Source organism: Phoxinus phoxinus (genome assembly GCF_949152265.1).
Source record: "Phoxinus phoxinus genome assembly, chromosome: 19".
Lineage (NCBI taxonomy): Eukaryota > Metazoa > Chordata > Actinopteri > Cypriniformes > Leuciscidae > Phoxinus > Phoxinus phoxinus.
This window is the reverse complement of record NC_136894.1, coordinates 6039151-6058054: the sequence shown is the minus strand read 5'-3', so window position 1 is coordinate 6058054 and position 18904 is coordinate 6039151. Positions and strand designations below refer to the sequence as shown.

At 36.3% G+C, this 18904-nt stretch overlaps 1 protein-coding gene across 4 annotated transcripts in view; it reads left to right on the top strand.

Annotated features, from left to right (window-relative positions):
* Window positions 1-5737: 5737 nt before the first annotated feature.
* Window positions 5738-18904, top strand: part of phf14 (PHD finger protein 14) — a 78898-nt gene continuing 65731 nt past the window's right edge. For all 4 annotated transcript variants that reach the window (XM_079590464.1, XM_079590463.1, XM_079590465.1 and 1 more), the window contains exons 1-4: window positions 5738-5902; window positions 7089-7199; window positions 8686-9335; window positions 10658-10799. In XM_079590464.1, the coding sequence (XP_079446590.1) occupies window position 5902; window positions 7089-7199; window positions 8686-9335; window positions 10658-10799 (904 nt within the window). In that variant the 5' untranslated portion in view covers window positions 5738-5901. The remainder of the gene's footprint in view (window positions 5903-7088; window positions 7200-8685; window positions 9336-10657; window positions 10800-18904) is intronic.

Genomic DNA, 18904 nt, shown 5'->3' with positions numbered 1-18904 from the left:
CCTCTATGGGTGGGTTGAAAACATGCGGAACAGCACCTTCTACTGTAGTTGTAAGTGTCTGGCCAAAAAATCGTCATATGACGCAATATGAGGATTTTTGTCATATGTGGATTTTTTCCAGACTAAAACTACATAAATCTCATCTCAGGGGGATCTGAGGCAAGGGGGAGCACGGTGATTCGAAAATAATACTGGCTTTCTACTGATACAAAGCTTAATGCTAAATCCTGAAGTATCCCTTTAAGTCTGTGAGACTGTAGGGTGTCCCATTTCTCATTTTGGCTCTCAGAAGGGTGCTGGCGAGCGCCCCCTCTGCGGTCGATTTGCGCCCTCGATGCGCACTTTTGCCGAGCCCGCACTGATGCGGACTCCACAGCACACTTCTTCCCGACAGTTAAAGCGGCGTCACGTCACGAAAGTGCGGACTCAGAGGAAGACCGCGAGTGCTTAGGGTGCCATTTGGGACAGGGCCTAAAAACAAACTTATTCAGGGGAGGAGCTAAGCTAATAAGGCAGATTCTGTGTCAGTCATGGGCGGGGCCTGTTCCAACATGACATCACACTTGGAGCACATTCGTAAACGGATCATTTTGAGACATTGAGCAAGTTTACATGCACACCAGTACGCTGATAACTCACAAAAAGTCGTTCCGGGTTAACATGCAAACCGTTATTTCTCGGTAGTGACGTCAAACCGCAATCATTTGCGTATCTGTCTTTAAGTATTTCATTTGTAATGTCGTTCATTTGTGATGTTAAATAAAGCATTTCTGGCTGTTTTAATTTCTTCTGAACTATATCCAACAAAACAAAGCTGAATTAAAGGAGACATAATTAGGGAATAGTAATTCCATTTGTGCTGCTTAGTTAGGGACTTGCATTAAGGAGAAAGTTTTAGAGCTGGAAAAAAATATGTAATGATATTCCTCCCTAGTTGCTTGTTTGTGTTTATGTCTAGGAGCCGAGCAAAGCAGCAGGACGATAAGGGAGAAAAACGACACACACACTGTGGCGTCAGGAGCACAGAGACGTCTATAAACTAAAAGAAGCACTGCACTGTCGGAATATGACAGCCAATCCATCAGGGAAATGGAAGCTCTGTCTACTGCACCAAGGAGAGAGTGGCCAGAACTTTTATAAATAGTCACGCATTTTTAAGGGAAATTGAAAGTTGTCAGACATATGCTTTCCAGTCTTTCTGTTGATCATCCAAGTGGCCGCGTTGGTTGAATATGATTGAAACATCAAAGCATACAAAGCAGGAAGGTTGAAGACTACATGGGACATGGAAGGGCATGTGGGATGATTTTAATGGCCTTCTGTCTTAGAGCAGGGTTTTCTAAACGGCAGAAAAGTTAATAATCAATGAAATCGAATGTAACATTAAAACAACTCATCTACTCAATGAATCGAAATAAAACTGAAAATGCTATACGAGTGTGCTGCTTCTCACAAGTGGTCTCTGCAAGTGTTGTGTGTAGACGGAGACCCTAAATGGACATGGTGGTGAATATATTTCATTATTTTTGCGTTTTTTCACCATCTCGCGTTTCCCGAGAAATTTTGCGTTCACTCGTAAAGAGCTCAAAAGTTTTGCGAGTGAATGCAAAGTTTCTTGGGGAAACGCACATATTTTGAAAGTTGTAAAAGTTTCTCCGGGGAATGGAAAACTTTTGTGAGGGAAGGGAACAAAAAAACATTAAATTATAATTTTTTCTCCCATCTCAATTTTTGTTTTTTGTTAGGAGTTTAACATGCATTTGGAAACTCAGTGTGAGCTATAGGTTCACTTTATTTGGGAACTATTTGGAATCCCCTGTCTAAGAGATAATGAGGGAATGATTCTGATGGATTATAATGGAATAATGTGGAAAAGTAAAGCATTTTTGGTTTATGTTGTTCTTTTTTTACGATCCAGCCAGGGAGTGAGGACAACCATGCGCAACATGATCCCAGGATACTGGTCAAGATAAAAGGGTATCAGGGTCTAGACATAGTCAAGAAAAGGTAAGAACGTCCAGATGTTTTCTTTATTTCATCAAGAGACGCAACATTGCATACAAATTCTCAAATTCAATCAAAACTTCCATGCAGAACATGAGGGCTTTGAGTTTTTATATTAAAAGAAGAAATAAAAAAAACGGAAATGATCAATGTGGATACAAAAATGAAATTCAAATTGAACTTCAAAGAGGAAACACAGTGTATCTAATTCAAAGAATATACCAGAGTGAAATAGGCAGGAGAGGCGGTTGATTAAAGCTGAATATCTCCTCTTGTGGAAGTGTTAGGCAGACTTTTGAGAACGCATGTTAAAGAGAAGTACCCTGAGGCTCGGGACCAAATATGTTACATGGACGTGTGGTCATCCTTTCATCTGTGCATGAGCAGCGAGACCTATGCTATTAACCTCATCAAAACTAGCATGGCTTGCAAGTCAAACATTACGCTCAAGGAATGTTTCACTCTGTTCTTTCTGGACAACAACTGAACCCACATTTAAAAAAAATAAAAAGAGTTTAACTTTGAAGTAGCTGCTAAAAAGAAATTGCAAAAAAGAAACGCATTACGCTGACTGCAAATTAGAAGAAGGTGTTAAAGGAGGCCTGGAAATTAGCATCATCGCATGGGAGTCATTAGGTTCAACGATTGCCCCGGTAATGGTTGAAGCAATGCTATACCATTTTACTCACTTCTGTGCAGACTATTAAACAAATAGCATGCGTTTCTGTTTTTAGTTTTTTTTTTTTTAATTCACAGCCTCCAAGTTCCTTATTACTCATGCTTTCAAGTCTTCTGAACACATAGCTCTGTGTGAGAAACAAAGGGTGATTTTCATTTTCGGGTGATCTATTCCTTTAATGGCTGTGTTTTGCTTGGATGAGCCCTATGCTAATCATTTCGGCAGCTTTCATAAGAATGTTTCTTAACTTCTCTGCCAATTAATTTCAAGCATTTCGGTTTCCAATTGAATAAAGGATTGTGCATCGGTATAGATTGTCTCTTTCCTAAGGAGTAAATAATCATATCTAAAATGACGATTAAATTAGCGCAGCCCTGCACGCGGAGGGTGACATTAAGATAACACCGAGATAACATCTCCACACAGGGGCAATGTGTTTGTAATCAAATTCACTCAATTTCAGCCACACGCTCCAGTGAAAGAGCCCGCGAGGAAAAGCAATGGGCACCTCAGCCAAGATAAACGGTGGCCAACGTGGTATGATTTACACCATATGAATGGATAAATATTTCAATTTAAATGCAAAACATTAAACCGGCGGAGGTAGTCGATCAATGCAAGCATTCCGTAACATACTTCTTTAGGGTTCATAAATAATAGCCATTGCAATTACTTCTCTTCAAATGAGGTTTTAAAGCTGGCGTGGCACAGCACGTCTTTATAGTAATGTTTTTATTTCCTAAACCTTGTGTTATTCTTGTTCTTAATGTAATTGCTTCTGTCTTTTGCCTCATCAAGCTGACAGATATCTGCAGCAGAACAGTTTCTCAAGATCTCCATGTGGCTCCTCTGTGGGTTTCTTCATTTACAGCCTCTCGGTCCATCACTGATTCCATCACTGTATTAGATACTGAATAGTGCTGATAGAAACTTAACACAGTGATGGAAGCGTCTTTTATGATAAATATGCCTCATATTTGAATTCATTATTTGTAATCTGATATTTAAAAGTCCATCTGAACTTTACCATTTCTCAAGTTTTAAGGCCCCAGACTGGAATGCGGTATGTTCAGTAGCTATATATTGTGAGATACTTTTTGAATTTAAAACTTTTCTTTTTCTGTTTTCTATTTTAATATATTTTAAAATGTCATTAATTCATATTTAAAGTATTTAAAAAGTATTTAGCACTTTCTTTTTCTTTCAAGTTCACAGAACTGATATATTTTAAGTAAACTGAACTGTTTCATTGTTTTGAGTTTTATGAAATTATTTATTTTAATTTAGACAAACTTAAGTTTAACTGAAATGGCTGTGATGTCTATTTCCCAGCATGCTTTGCCGATGGAGGGAGGGTAGGGAGAGTAAATACTAAAAATAAGTGAAATATAGGCTAATGTTTTTTTGTTTTTGTTTTCTGCAAGATTAATGTTAAGTGGGAGATTTAGTAGCGTTTAGCGTAGTATGTTTTGTTATGCTAATTTAGAATAATTTCTGTTAATGTTGGTTTTAGGATAGTTACCATCATGGTGACAAGTGGTGAATGCAGCTTTATTTGAGAGCAAACAAAACCTTTATATTGTTGCACTCGTACAGCAAGTGCTTCTGTATAACTAATATTTTAACAAATTAGTATGTTAGCAGATTAGCTTGTTAAAGCTAGCTAATTTTATAATAAAAGAGTTCACATTGAGATTACATGAAAGTTTTAAGTTAATTGTATGAATTAGTGTACTCAAACATTTCAAGTTTAGAATAATTAAAATGTATAATACAAAATAAAATTCTGCTAGTTCAGCTTACTTAAACTTTGCCAAGTTATTCGCGGGTTTACAGTGCGTAGTGTCATATGATCCTTTAGAAATCATTATAATATGCTTACTTGCTGCTCAAGAAACATTTATTAATACTGTCAATGTTGAAAATAGGTGTTTAATGCAATCAGTTTAATGCATACTTAATAAAAGTACTAATTTAGTTTTTTTTTAAATACTGTAAATGCAACCAACAATACATTCCTTCTGCAATATACAAGAATGTGTGACCTGCACCATGTTTCGTCAGCAGAACAAAAACACATTAAATAACAGTACAACCAATTGAAGAGATGCATGTCTATCCCTCACAGCCTCACTTTCATTCCCTATTAAAAATCAAAGATGGCGCTGCTGTGAATAAGATCAATTACTGACAGAAATGTGCTGCTGTGCAATCATAGTCACCTTGGCTAATATGAAGCATTCATTTCATTCATTGGCAATATCATGGCATCTACAATGGAAAACGCTGGCATGGTGACACTGATGATGACGATGATGCTTATGATGATATTCGGAAAATGTTTTGATGCCAAGGGATAAAAAACGGTGGCTTTCCAGCACAATACAGTGCCATTTGTCATCGGGCAAGGACAGTCGTAATCATCCCTTGCGCGTGCCTTTCCCCATCAGTCTTCCCCTCGCTGAGTATCAGGATCAATCTAGGCTCATTTATTTTAATCGTCTCCTGTTTGCTAAACTGGCAAAGTCAACAGAGGACGACAGAAACAAGCCTCGCTCTCAAAACAAGCCAAAAACTGTCATTTCCAGTCTCGTAACATATCCTTGTTATTCTGCAAATGTGTGATTGTTTTAATATTTGTTTTAACCAGAAATGTGTCATTTTAGTGATTCCAATTGTGTTTAGTTAAATACATTTTTCTTCTAGAAACTTTTTAGGGGAAACAAATATTTGAGAGCAATTTGAGAATAAAGACTCAAACTGAATTCAATAAGCAACTTGTTTCTCAACCACTGATGAAGAATGGACTGAATGAATGAAGAATGAATGCAAATCGGAACATACGTCAAAGTCATAAGATATCGTTTTTCTTTTAGTGTGTTATGGTTGGAACACATTTTTCTATATTTGTTCCAAATAATAAAAATAAACAGTATTTTTTCAAATTACTTTAATAAATGACAGCTTAATAAACATTAAACCAACGTGATTGTGGATCATTTGGAGAACATGCAAAGGCAATGGCATTTGGCAAGCCTTTCTCTGGTGTGATCTGATGCGGCGGGTTGCTATGGTTTCCAACTCCTACCTTGTGAGCTGAACGTCAGCACAATGTGTACACGTGATACGCAATATCGTAGACGTACTACGCAGAACATGAGCTGAAGAGGCGTCCGTTGTACCTTTGTCCAAGCTATCCAAACGCGAAAATCCTATAAAGTGAGTAATCCTCGCTGTTACACTATACATTTTGAAAGAGAAAAAATAGCACAACATAATCACCATCAGAATTTACAACATGTGGTGTGAAATAAAAGAAACAAGCGTTAATAGATAGCACGAAGCTACAGCTGCGTTAGCTCGCTGGCTAACTGTTGTGAAGTTGCTCTCTCCATCATTCAGCTTTACAAACACATAGCATCACTTATGAAATATCAGCAGCTCTACGCATTGTTCACCTTATGCTAGATTATAAAGCACAGTGCGTCTTCGTCTCTCCAGGAAACTAGCTTCTTTATCCAGCTTAGAAAAGCAAACAGACTGTTTCTCTGCGAGCTGCCGTGACAGCATCATAGACCTGTGCTGCATGTTTAGCCAACATCATGTGTGAGTGAAGTGAAGTGAACTGTACTTCACGTGATTTTGAGATACAGACACTGTCTGTCGTTATTAGTAAGCAGTTTATTAGTATTAGTAGTTTGTTTAAACAACGTGGACATACATTTAAAGCCAGAAACCACAAGTGTGTAGACAATGTTTACATGGTAGGAAGGTATTACGCTATCTATCTATCTATCTATCTATCTATCTATCTATCTATCTATCTATCTATCTATCTATCTATCTATCTATCTGTCTGTCTGTCTGTCTGTCTGTCTGTCTGTCTGTCTGTCTGTCTGTCTGTCTGTGTAGTAGTCTAGCTGTGTGACCGTTTTAATTTCTAAACTTTTGGTGCATGTTTTGTTTGATAATTTGTTTAAAATAATGCATTTCCATCCATCCATCCATACAGTTTTGGTGCAAAAAAATGACAGTTTTAGCTCATTCTGCTGGGAGGTCCTACAGATGTTGAAGAGTCTTTACAATTGTAATTGTTTTAGATGTTTTCCTTGTACATTTATTTCATTGTTATTTTAGTATTATTTACTTACTTTTATACTATTTATTGATATTTTAAATTAAATTAATTTTTATTGATTCAGTTTTTTTTACTTTAGTTTGTATTACAATTTTTTTTACTACTTTTTATTTCAGTTTTTGTAAGTTTAGTTCTTAGACATTTATTTCAGTTAGTGATTTCTACACACATACAATCTTTATTTCAATTAACATTTTGTAGTTTTGGTTTTAACACTGACATAGTGTTTATGAAGTATAAAATGCATTTAAATCTCATTTTAACTAGTGGATCGGGGGTCGAAGCGGCGGCAGGTGAAGCCTTTGGCTGACTCTCTGCTGGATGCTCTGGACTATGACAGCTCAGATGACAGTGATTTTGAAGTTGGAGATGCATCAGGTAAAAAAATAGTCTCAAAACACCTTGTCACATCGATGTATGTGTAGTAGGGTATACTAGAAATGTCAAAAAGTGGGATTGTGGATCAATTAGATCTGTAAAATAATGACAAGTAGTGATGGCTAGTCTTAAAGGGATAGTTCACTTTAAAATTTAAATTCTGTCATCATTTACTCACCCTCAAGTTGTTTCAAACCTGTATTAATTTATTTCTTCTGCTGAACACAAAGAAAGATATTTTGAAGAATGTCAGTAACCAGACAGTAGTCTGTACCCATTGACTTCCATAGTAGGAAAAAAATATACTATGGAAGTCAATGGGTACAGACTACTGTTTGGTTACTGACATTCTTCAAAATATCTTTCTTTGTGTTCAGCAGAAGAAATAAATTAATACAGGTTTGAAACAACTTGAGGGTGAGTAAATGATGACAGAATTTTTATCCCTTTAATACAGTTAAAAAAGTCAAATCATAACTGATAGTTACATCAAATCATAACTGATAGTTGCACACAGCCATTTTAGACTTGGGGCCCTGCTTGGGTTTTCTCACCTGTCATGAAAACAGCTGCTGAGGTGGAGATGAGACCTTCATCACCACGCGTGTCACTGTTTTTTCCCCCTGCCTGCAGATTAGACCTCCTGTAATGCATTACTAACACTGGAGTCACATAAGCAATGGCTCCATATCACCATGACAGACTGGAGGTTAACGCAAAGCTAGCTATCCCATCAAGCTGCTGTCAACCAAAGTGCAGAAATATCTGCAACCTGATAATGAAATTCTAACACTTTGACCCCTTTGGGTCTTGACGTTTTGCTGTATGAAATTTCTGGTCAGATTAATCACGCTAAAATTTTTGGGTAATATATCATTGCCATATGCTTTATACAAATGCAAAAAATTACCAACTTCACATTTATAGGTCATGGTGGTTTAAAATACATGGTAAATGCATGTCGTTAATTTTACATGAAAGGATGAGTTTTTATGTTTGTTGAATGTTCACTCATTCAACTGATTTAATAACAGTTTTTAATATTATTTTGGTATTTACGATTCAACATGTAGCAAGGTAAACAAATACAATAGGAAATGTACATATTGAAATCTCGTTGTGATAAATAAGAACTGAAAGTGACCACAGCAGCAAGGCTGCTTTAATCCATTAGATTTAAAAACAACAACAACTACATATACTTATATATATATATAAAACCCAACCACACAAAATTTTAACCATTATTAGCTATGTATAAATATATTTTGTGATCCATGTATTTAATCCTAAAAAGGTAAGAATCTGTTTGAAAACTTCTTTAGTTGTATATTGAGTTATATTATATATATTTTTGTCATTTTAAATATGTATAAATTGTTGATCCATTGTACATGAAACAGAAGCTTGCTGTCAGCAGAGTATTTTTTGCATCACATCTGAAGTATGTTTTGTTCTGCACAAGTTAATTTCTCTTGTGTCCCAGGTTCAGAGGGCACTGGCAACGGGAGTGATGAGGAGGGCTCAAATGACAGCGCTGCGGGCTCTGAGAGCGACTCTGACGCTGTTGGCTCAGCTGATGAAGAGGGCATAGATGACGAAGAGACCAAAGATTTAAATGAAGACACTGAAGAAGAGGAAAAAGCCAAGGAACAAACTTTCTCTGAGGAGACCAGCAGCAAAGAAACAGAGGGAACCTCCAAGAATCGCAGGAAAGGAGAAAAATCCTCAGATACAGAACCAAATGGTAGTGGTACCGCCGAGGAGGCCTCAGGAGAGCCAAAAAAATGGAACCTCCGACGAAACCGGCCCATGCTGGACTTCACTACGATGGAAGAGCTAAACGAAATGGATGATTATGACAGTGAGGATGACAATGACTGGAGGCCGACGCAAGGAAAAAAGAAAGGCAAGGCATCATCTGGCAAGGAGAAAGAAGGGAGTGATGAAGAGGATGATGATGATGATGGTGGTAGTGATGAAGAGGACAATGAGGATGATGAAAATGAAACTAGTAGCAGTGATAGTGATGAAGAAGGGAAGAAACCAAAGAGAAAAGCAGGCAAGAACACTGGGGCGTTTGACGAGGAGGAGACCAATGACAGCCACAGCACATCCCATGGGAAGGGCAATGAGGTACAATCTCCTCTGATATTGCACTACTGTTCAAAAGCTGCTGACCATTTAAACTTTCTGTTCATCAAAAAATCCTAAAAAAAAACTGCATCACGGGATCACAGCTTTATAAAAAATATTATGCGGTACAACTGGTAATTATAATTTTTTTTTGATCAGCATATTAGATTGATTTCTGAAGGATCATGTGACACTGAAGACTGGAGTAATGATGCTGAAAATTCAGCTTTGCATCACAGTAGTCAATTAGCTATCTTTAAAAAAACTCTTAAAATAGTAATAAGATATGTTAAATTGTAATAATGTTTCACAATATTACTGTTTATGATCAAATAAATGGAGCCTTGGTGAGCATTAAAGACTTCTTTTAAAATATTTTATTCTTTACATTAAATAAGTAACTTGTAATTATCAGATAGAGCAACACCTTATTTACTTTGTTCATACTAAAAAACATGAATTCTACATTCTTCAGAATGCTCAATATTATTTTCTCCATACTTTATGGACTTTATCGTATGTATTTATCAAATATTGTTTTGCTGCAATCTTCCAAGGATATTCTCATTCACGATTGTTCAGATATATTTACCTCATGCTGTAGAATGCTTTGTTGAGATTCGGTTAGGCTATATTCCACCACCCTACAATTAAAGGAATAGGTCAGCCAAAATATTTACCGGTAATTCTTTCATGATTTATTCACCCTTGTGTCGGGAGTCTTAGGGATGTGGAATGACATGAGGGTGTGTAATTTATTTTATTTGTATTTTTTGGGGGGTGAACTAACTCTTTAATGCAAATAGCTTTACGAAGTACTGTTCAGATTTAATTTCTAAATAAACTAGCCATCTGTCTCCATCATTTACTGAAAACTGGCAATATGCGTGCCCTATTTCTCACAGTTAGTGTGATCAAATAGTTGATCTATCCACTTGTTTAAATTTGTCCAAAAGTTTAGCTGTATGAAAAGGAACCAGCTTGAATTCTCAGATGCAATTGTATTATTGTGCATTTAGGAAAGCAATCAGATAATCCAGTCATTGGCGCACATAGCATCAGATTGTTGATACAAAAGAGCAATCCTTGTGAATGGGCTTATCTGAGAACTTCAGTTTATAGGATTGGCTAATCTTCCAATCTCAGAGGTGGAATTAGAGCAGAAGCTTTTGAGTGGCTTTACTTTTGTCTCAGGTTTTTTCCACGCTGATCCGAGAACTGTTTTCAGAGGAAGATATTTGGACTTTGGTAGAGGACTTGTCCTATCAGTTGTAACATTCCTAACTTGAGTTGGATTGCTAAGTTATCCGTTGCTTCCTCAGGACTCTCTGTTGGAGCGGCCCCAGACCTGGAGCGCCCAGCGGATGGAGCACATCCTTATCTGCTGCGTGTGTCTGGGAGACAACAGCGAAGATGCGGATGAGATCATCCAGTGTGACAACTGTGGCGTGACCGTGCATGAAGGTGAAATCCCACATTCTGCCACCAAAAACTCAAATATTGATCTCAAATGTTTGCACAAAGTTTTGAAAAATTAATTTTAGAATATATTTCAATATTCAGTTCCTCCTTTTGCAGTGCAGAGCCTGATCTAACTTAGACAAAATAACATTAAGGTGCACTCACTTTTGCAAATGTAAAGGTTTTACATATAGAAATGTGTATAAATTCCGAGTAATAGGATCTATATCCATAGAAGAATATGCCATCCAATTCATGCAAATGTCATCCAGCTGAATTATTAGTTACATTTACTTTAGAAAGTCCAAACCAATGGATTATTATTAGCAGGGGTGCACATAACTTTTTCAGTGAGTTACTCAGGTGAGTACCAGGAGATGGTGTTAGGTACTCACCCCATATGTAGCGTGGCCACAGCCGTCAATCAAAAACATTCCCGTTTTTATAGAATCAAATAACTAACTAAAACCAAACGTATTTAAAAAAACGAACACTTAAATTTACATCCGCGTGAAAAAAACCCTACCTAAAATGATAGAAAACATCTTTGGAAAAAAATTATTTGAATTGTTATTTGATTGTTTAGTTTCCATCGCGTTCATTAGACTTCACGGAGTCAAAAATAGTCGATCTCCGAATGCAACTTAAAGGAGAACTCCGGTCAAATTTAACATTGAGCTCATTTTTTAGTACATTTGGAGTGCTGTCAATACAGAGAACAACGACAAATATCGGTGTTGCCTACACCGTGTTATCCTCTTTTTAAAATTTACACCCTATTGACTTGAATGGGGCAAGTTTTAAACTTAACCAGTTCTTAGTCTTATCATCCTTGATGTGTCATACAAGTGCCCAGTCATGTTGCTGGATTCCTTCAGAGTGAACACGAGTGAATCTGACTGCAGTAGATGTGAAAGATATGAATAAAAATGATGTTATATCAGCCAGCGCAAATACCTGTATTTAGTTCCTGTTTTCGGTCGAAGTCCAAAGTAGTCGATTGTCGAGTTCACGCGCATAGGTTTAGTTACTATGATCACGCGCGTGAACTCGACAATCGACTACTTTGGACTTCCACCGAAAACAGGAACTAAATACAGGTATTTGCGCTGGCTGAATTAACATCATTTTTATTCATATCTTTCACATCTAATGCAGTCAGATTCACTCGTGTTCACTCTGAAGGAATCACTCAACATGGCTGGGCACTTGTATGACACATCAAGGATGTTAAGAGGATAAAAGCAGGTTTAAAACTTGCCCCATTCAAGTCAATAGGGTGCAAATTTTAAAAATAGGATAACACAGTGTAGGCAACACCGATTTTTGTCGTTGTTCTCTGTATTGACAGCACTCCAAATTTACTAAAAATTGAGCTCAATGTTAAAATTGACCGGAGTTCTCCTTTAACAGGGAGGAGAGTAAAGATGGAAAGCTCCTAAAGCTTAGTTCCATATAAATTCACAGATAATTTGTTGTCGTGAAAATCAATATTGACCTTGTATTTGAAAAAGGTTCCTCATATAAGAAACAATACTAAAATTCAGAGTCAGTTCATTCGCATTCGGAGATCGACTATTTTTGACTGACAAAATGCAGACGGACACAGCTACAGTGAGTTGTTAAATCTTTCTTTTTAGTAAACTCTGTGTACACAAACAATGTTCTCAATGCTCGAGTTCATGTGTAGAGCCCCTTGGTGATACTTCACAGTTTCATGTTGTGTCGAGCCTTCTTAGTGTTTTAAAAATAGCGATTTTTGATTCATATACGTGCCCCTAGCTCTCCCATTCAAAAGGCAATTTGACCGAAAACGAAAATACCGTCAAACTTAAAATTGGCGTTTCTATTCTAATTATGCTTTTAAACGAAAGTTTGCCTCTTGTAGATTAACAAAAAGACCCTAGGTTGCATTTTGGCGACAGTTACCCTTAAAGTACTCAAAGGTGCGTAGTAACACAAGTGGCATTACGCATTCCTGATTTTTGTCTCGCATGCGTACCTGCGTACCAGTTATGTGCACCCCTGATTTATTAGGGTGAATTAGAACACTGAAGTTTTAGGTAGTTCTTTTTCAGTTGGATAAGAATAAAACTTAAGGCAATATTCCTCTCAATTTTGTTGTGAAACTTGTCATGGCATACGCTTGTCGTGTGTCCATACACTAGATTGCATTGTCAAGTCAGCGTGTGGAGAGTAAACACAGAAAGGCGAGTGATCTTCATCATCCCACATTATTAGCTCATTGTGACTCTTGACTCGTTGGAAACAAAAATCAATTACGCTTTAAACTGTCTTTTAGCGGTGGCCGTCTCATTCAGACAGACCCACTTAACACCAGCCGGGCAGGCTGGATCAATGTGTCACCACTAATTTTCAATTACTCATTGATTTATTTCTTTAATTATTTATTTGCGGCTTTTTTTTTTTGCTGATGTTCTGTTGATTTGCAGAAGCCTCACAGGTAGTTCTACGCTAGAAACAAAAAGTAGAAGTCTGTTCTACTTGAATACATTGAAATTTTATGAGATTCAGTTTTGTGCACATATTTTAGGTATAACTGGAAATTAAATTATCAATAAATCAGCTTTTAAAAAAACTGGTTGGTTATATTATGATCTCAATGTACAAATTCTCTATTTAAAGATCTTGTGAGTATACGTTAATTTAATAAAATGGTTGAAAATGCGACAGCGCAAGCATTATAAAGGCAATATAATGACGATATGAAGTCACAAAGAAAAAACATCCTTTCTTCTGTATTGTCATGTTCAAAAAATGTATGGTTTGGACATGGCTCTATCAATCGGTTGGTGATTTGATAGAGGTAGATCTGAATGTGAGTTTGCAGTTTATTGCAAGAAAGCGAATTAACTCATTAGAGAAGTGAGTTACTTCACCAGAGAGAAGTCTGTCGGTTTTGAGTTATAACATTTTGATGAAAAATTACGAGGTAAAAAAACAAACAAAACAATGAAATATGCATGGATGAATTGTTCATATTAAGATTAACAATATACATTTAGAAAATTAGAGTATTTTTTTTATTTCATGGCAAATTTGAAGTCCAGTCTGTCTATTTAGTTTTATGTGGTGAGGCATAGTGCCAAAGGATCAGGATTTTCAGAGTAAATCAAAAGGTTGCCGGTCACTGTTGTGTCCTTGAGCAACACACTTAATGTCTGGAGGGATTGTCCTTGAAATAAGTAAGTCACTTTGGATAAAAGCATGAGTTAAATGACTACCTACTTACCTGCTTGCTTCTCAGATTCCGTCTGGTGAGGACACATTAGTTAATTACATCTATAGAGCATGTGCCTGTTCGTCCTTTCATCTTAGCACACAGCAATGAGTGGTTTAAGAGGTGGTAAAGAATACACTCAGTAAAGCATCCATGCAGTTCTCCCATATACAGCATGTGTTCCATCTTGATGAATCTCCCAGTGGATCTTTGATCAATGCAGTGGACTTTAAAAGGGTGAATCTCATAAAGAAATTCCTGGGGAAAATTTCACCTCAAAATAAAAGGAAATAAAAATTACTTTATTATATATTATATAATTTTTTATATTTTTGTACAAAGAGAATGAAGCCAGTTTTGAGTACCATTGAGATTTTGTTGCGTTGTTGCGATTGTTTTGCGTTGTGGGGAAAAAAAGGTCTAAAACGGTAATGAAAATCATTTGTTTGATTCAATTTCAAGCTTTGTTATGCTAAATACCGTTCACTACTGTTCAAAAGTTTTGTTTAAAAATATTTATATATATATAATATGTTGACTTAATGCTCAAGAAACATTTATTATTATTATCAATGTTTTCTGCCTAATATTTTTTATAGAAACCTTTAAACCTTTTTTAATGCTATAAATGTCTTACTGTCACTTTTGATCAATTTAATGTGTCATCATTGCTAAATAAAAGTATCAATTTCTTTACATTATTTTTCTTTACTTTCCAAACATTTGAATGGAAGTGGAAAAAATAATAATAAAATGATTATTATTATTATATATATTTATTTATTTTTCATATTTTTTTCTTGTGGTTAAATGTGACTCAGACATTTATTAAATTTTTATTTTTATTTTTTGCGATATTCACTCAAATAAATCCACAAAAGTTACGGAGCATGAGCAATAGTGTTTCTACACAACTGTTTGTATTGAGACATTTTTCAACTAAAAAACAAAGTTTAATTTTAGCAGCCATTGGGTATTGGTATTGGTTTTTAGCTGTCAGTGGTGTTATCTAAGTCAAATAAGCTGCTCTCTCAAACTGATAGCGTGTCTGATTTAGAAAATGGTTAAATCAGTCACTGGCTGTGCCATTTCGGTTAGAAGACACATACACAAGGGTTCTGGTCCAGGCGCTCGCATTCACTCCTCCCCCTTCAGTGTCAACTCCAACTCACTGAAACAAGTCACTTCATAACCTAGTGCCACTGAATCAGAGGGCAACCTTGAAGCATCCAGGAGTCTTTCACTGTGCCAAGAGCAATGTTGCGGTGTCAGCTCTTAGAGCTGCACTCCTCTCAGATTCATAGACGCACAGTCTCTCGCTCTCCCCTTCAGGAGTGAAATAGAAAGTATAAAATGCAGTGAGCCCTATAGAGGAGTGCAGAATCTGTTCTGCGGTTCTGTTGCTTCATGATCTGTTTGAGTTCTCCCCTCACTCTCTTTCTCTTGTCGCTGGAGTGGTATGTGTGTATGTATATATATATATATATATATATATATATATATATATATATATATATATATATATATATATATATATATATATATATATATATATATATATATATATAAATTACAAATAAAGAATATTTCAGGATTTTTGAAGTGGCATGACCAAAAAGGAGTCATTAAATATTGAACAGTGCATATTACGCTACAACTGCTTTGAGTAATTTAGTGGTATAAATAAATATCACAACATTTGAAAAAGATTTGGTTATTTTTTTGTATAATATTACAGGATAAAGATATGTATATAGATTCCGAACATTTTTGCAAAATGGTAAAGAATATATATTTTTTTATGTTATGTTTTTTTACATTAATTATGAGTTTGGCATCAGTAAAGAATAAATAAAAAATGCTTTTTTCGTATTGTATTACAATGAGCCACATTCAAAGCGGTTGTAAAATAGCTGACATGTACACACCTGCAACCGCACAATTTGAATTCTTGCACCAAATTTTAAACAACCTTCTATTTTTAATTTTTTTCCCCATTCATAATTAAAAAAAACGGTCTGCACTGAAAACTGGTGTTTTTAAATGCTTTTCTGCTATTAAAATGGTAGAGCAGAATCTCACTTGGTTTATATTGCTGTACTGCCCAGCCTTCAACAACATTCTTTTAATTCATTTTCTTTTTTTAGCTCAAAGACTGTCTGAGAATGCTAATACTTTGAAAATAGCAATAAAAGGTATGAAGTATTGTAAGTCCAGGCATTATTCAAGGTATAATTTTACATTCTGCATTTGGTAAGTGTTTGGTTAGTACTATCAATCACATGCTTTACAATGACTAAAAGGTAAAATTCATGAGAAAAAAAAAAATACTGTCCTTCATCTCATTCCAAGCCTGTGTGAATTTTTTTTTTTTTTTTTGTGTAACACACAAAATAATATTTTTAACCATGTTGGAAACCACACAGTTTGGGTGACTCTTAAATTTAAAAAAAAATAATCTTTTGTGTTCCGCAGATAAAAAAAGACTTTAATTTTTTGGGGAATTTTCCCTATTCACTAGTCTTACTCCGTAACATTCACAATAGTTTGAACTGAACCAATAGTATTCACTTAAATTTATATAAATTTATGGTTTATATAAATTTATATTTTCAAATAGATCACATTAGGATGGAGAAAGCCAGCAGCTTCTAAGGGGTTGGACAGCTGTTTCAGAACACAATTCTTGACCTGGGCCAGTCGCTTGCCACCTGCTAGTACCAACTGCTCTGTGGTACCACTATTCCCAGTGGGAGAGGGCATGATTGGTCTAGGAGGTGTGGCGGCCCTCATTGCTGACTGTCACAAATGCTCGCTTGATATTTGTGCACTAGTTTGAAAAGGTGACCTTTAGACAAGTGCCACTGAATAAGGTGTCGTTCCTGTATTCCACTTCGCATACAGACAAACGTAAGTTTGTCCCAGACCAGCGCTCAGCTGCTGTTTCTTCACGTCAGCTATTTTGCCAAAGCCGTAGAGCTTTTGAAAAGCATTGCGTCTGCACTCGCGCAGTAAAAAATGGGATGTCACGTCTCAGACTGTGGGGAGCATGGGTGGCTCCCGAAACAAAGGATTTAGATTCTAATCTGCCTATTTACCGAGGGAAAGTTCAAGTGGCAGTTTTGTTTAACGTTGCAGTATTTGGATAGCTCGGCTATTCGGAAATGTTCTTGGGAAGGAGCCAGGAAAAATGGAATGATAAAGTAATGGAGCAAAGGGGCCACAAGAGCAGCACTGAAGATAAGAGACAAGCTGTCATCCTTAGATGCGCACAAGTGTCTCACAGCGTGACTCTGAAGCTCGGCAGTCTGTGGAGGCTCTGACCTCGCATATGGCCTCGCTCAAACTCTAAAGGGAAAGACTCTATCAGAGAAATGCGCTGGAGACTCGTGAACGATCAGAGCAGAGAGGAGGACTGGAGCCTCTTGGTTCCAGTAGTTGACACGTATTTCCCGTTTGAGCTCCGCACAATGCTTTTGATTAGCATCTAACTCTAACACGGCTCTATTTGCACGCTCGTCATTACTCGAGAATTGTTAAAAGAGACACTCCCCGCCATACTTGAATCTGATCTGCAAAGGCTATTCAGGCTAATTATGAGTCCTTGTTTACGCCTCCGACTTGTTTGTTGGTTTTATGTCCTTTAGTAGTTCATTAAAACAAAAAGAGGATTTTTTACTGGCTGTGTTGTAATGGTTGCCACTGTCATTCAGTGGAGTAAGTTTATTAAAACCGCACCACAGTAAAAAGCATCACATCGTTCAGTAATGGCTTTGCACTCATTGGAACACCAATTACCATGCTGCTGGTATTGATTTCAGTAAGACCCTAATGAATTCTGGACCGTAAAGTTAATTATTTCCCCAAACATGTGCAATTCATTTAAATTAGTTACTTGCTTAAATGGGTTTTTTGGTCAAATTTAGTCCTCAGGAATATGGTTATGTTTGTTTTTCTATGTTGTCTTCTGATTTGTCTCGCTTCTTGAGTAACTTTTCAATTAACACTCACTTACTCCTGCTTGCACATCCAAATTTATGCTTGGTTAATAGTCACTCAAATGTGCATGTGATCATTGGGGATGTAAAAAATGCATAGATGGATCATAACGCCTAACAGTAACTGTTAAAAGTGTTGATTATTATATTTATAATGACTATAATAATTCTGAGTGTATTATGTGTTCATCCATAATACAGTTCTTCACCTAATTCCAGTTGTAAAATTATTGGGAATCACATTGAATCAAACCAGTTTCCAGACTGACGGCAAATTTGAGTTTGCATGATTTGGAGAATTGTAATCAAACAGAAATATTGTGAGAGTAAATATTACTAATATTAAAGGAATTTATTGATTTGTGTTCAGAGCTTTAAGTACAACATTACACAGTAAGTTGGAACTGTATGCATTTGATTCACTTAAAATAAATAATTCAGAGTCATTCATTAACGGAACCGAACGTCATGAACAAACAATTCCGCTATTTAAAAAAGAATGGAACCGTTCCTAGTGTAATCTACTGTTAGTTTCAGATTGAATGCGTTTATTTAGGAAAACATTGTTTACAGCATAAAACCCAGAAGTCAGAGTAATGAAAACACTCTCATAGCACTGTCTTCTGTCCCATCACTATGTTTCCAATTTGAAAGACTCATAAAACTTGGTCTAGTGCAAACCAGACACAAATAAATAATTGGAGACTAGTCTGTGCTTTTAGCTGTGTATATCATGTTGTGTTATGACAGTTCTTGTTATAGGTCTATGTTTCGGGAACTCTGTGAGAGATAAAACTCCCTTAGTTTTAGGAATGGGTTTCTCACCAGAAGTTAAACAGTTTTGCTTGAAGGTATTTGTAATGTGGATT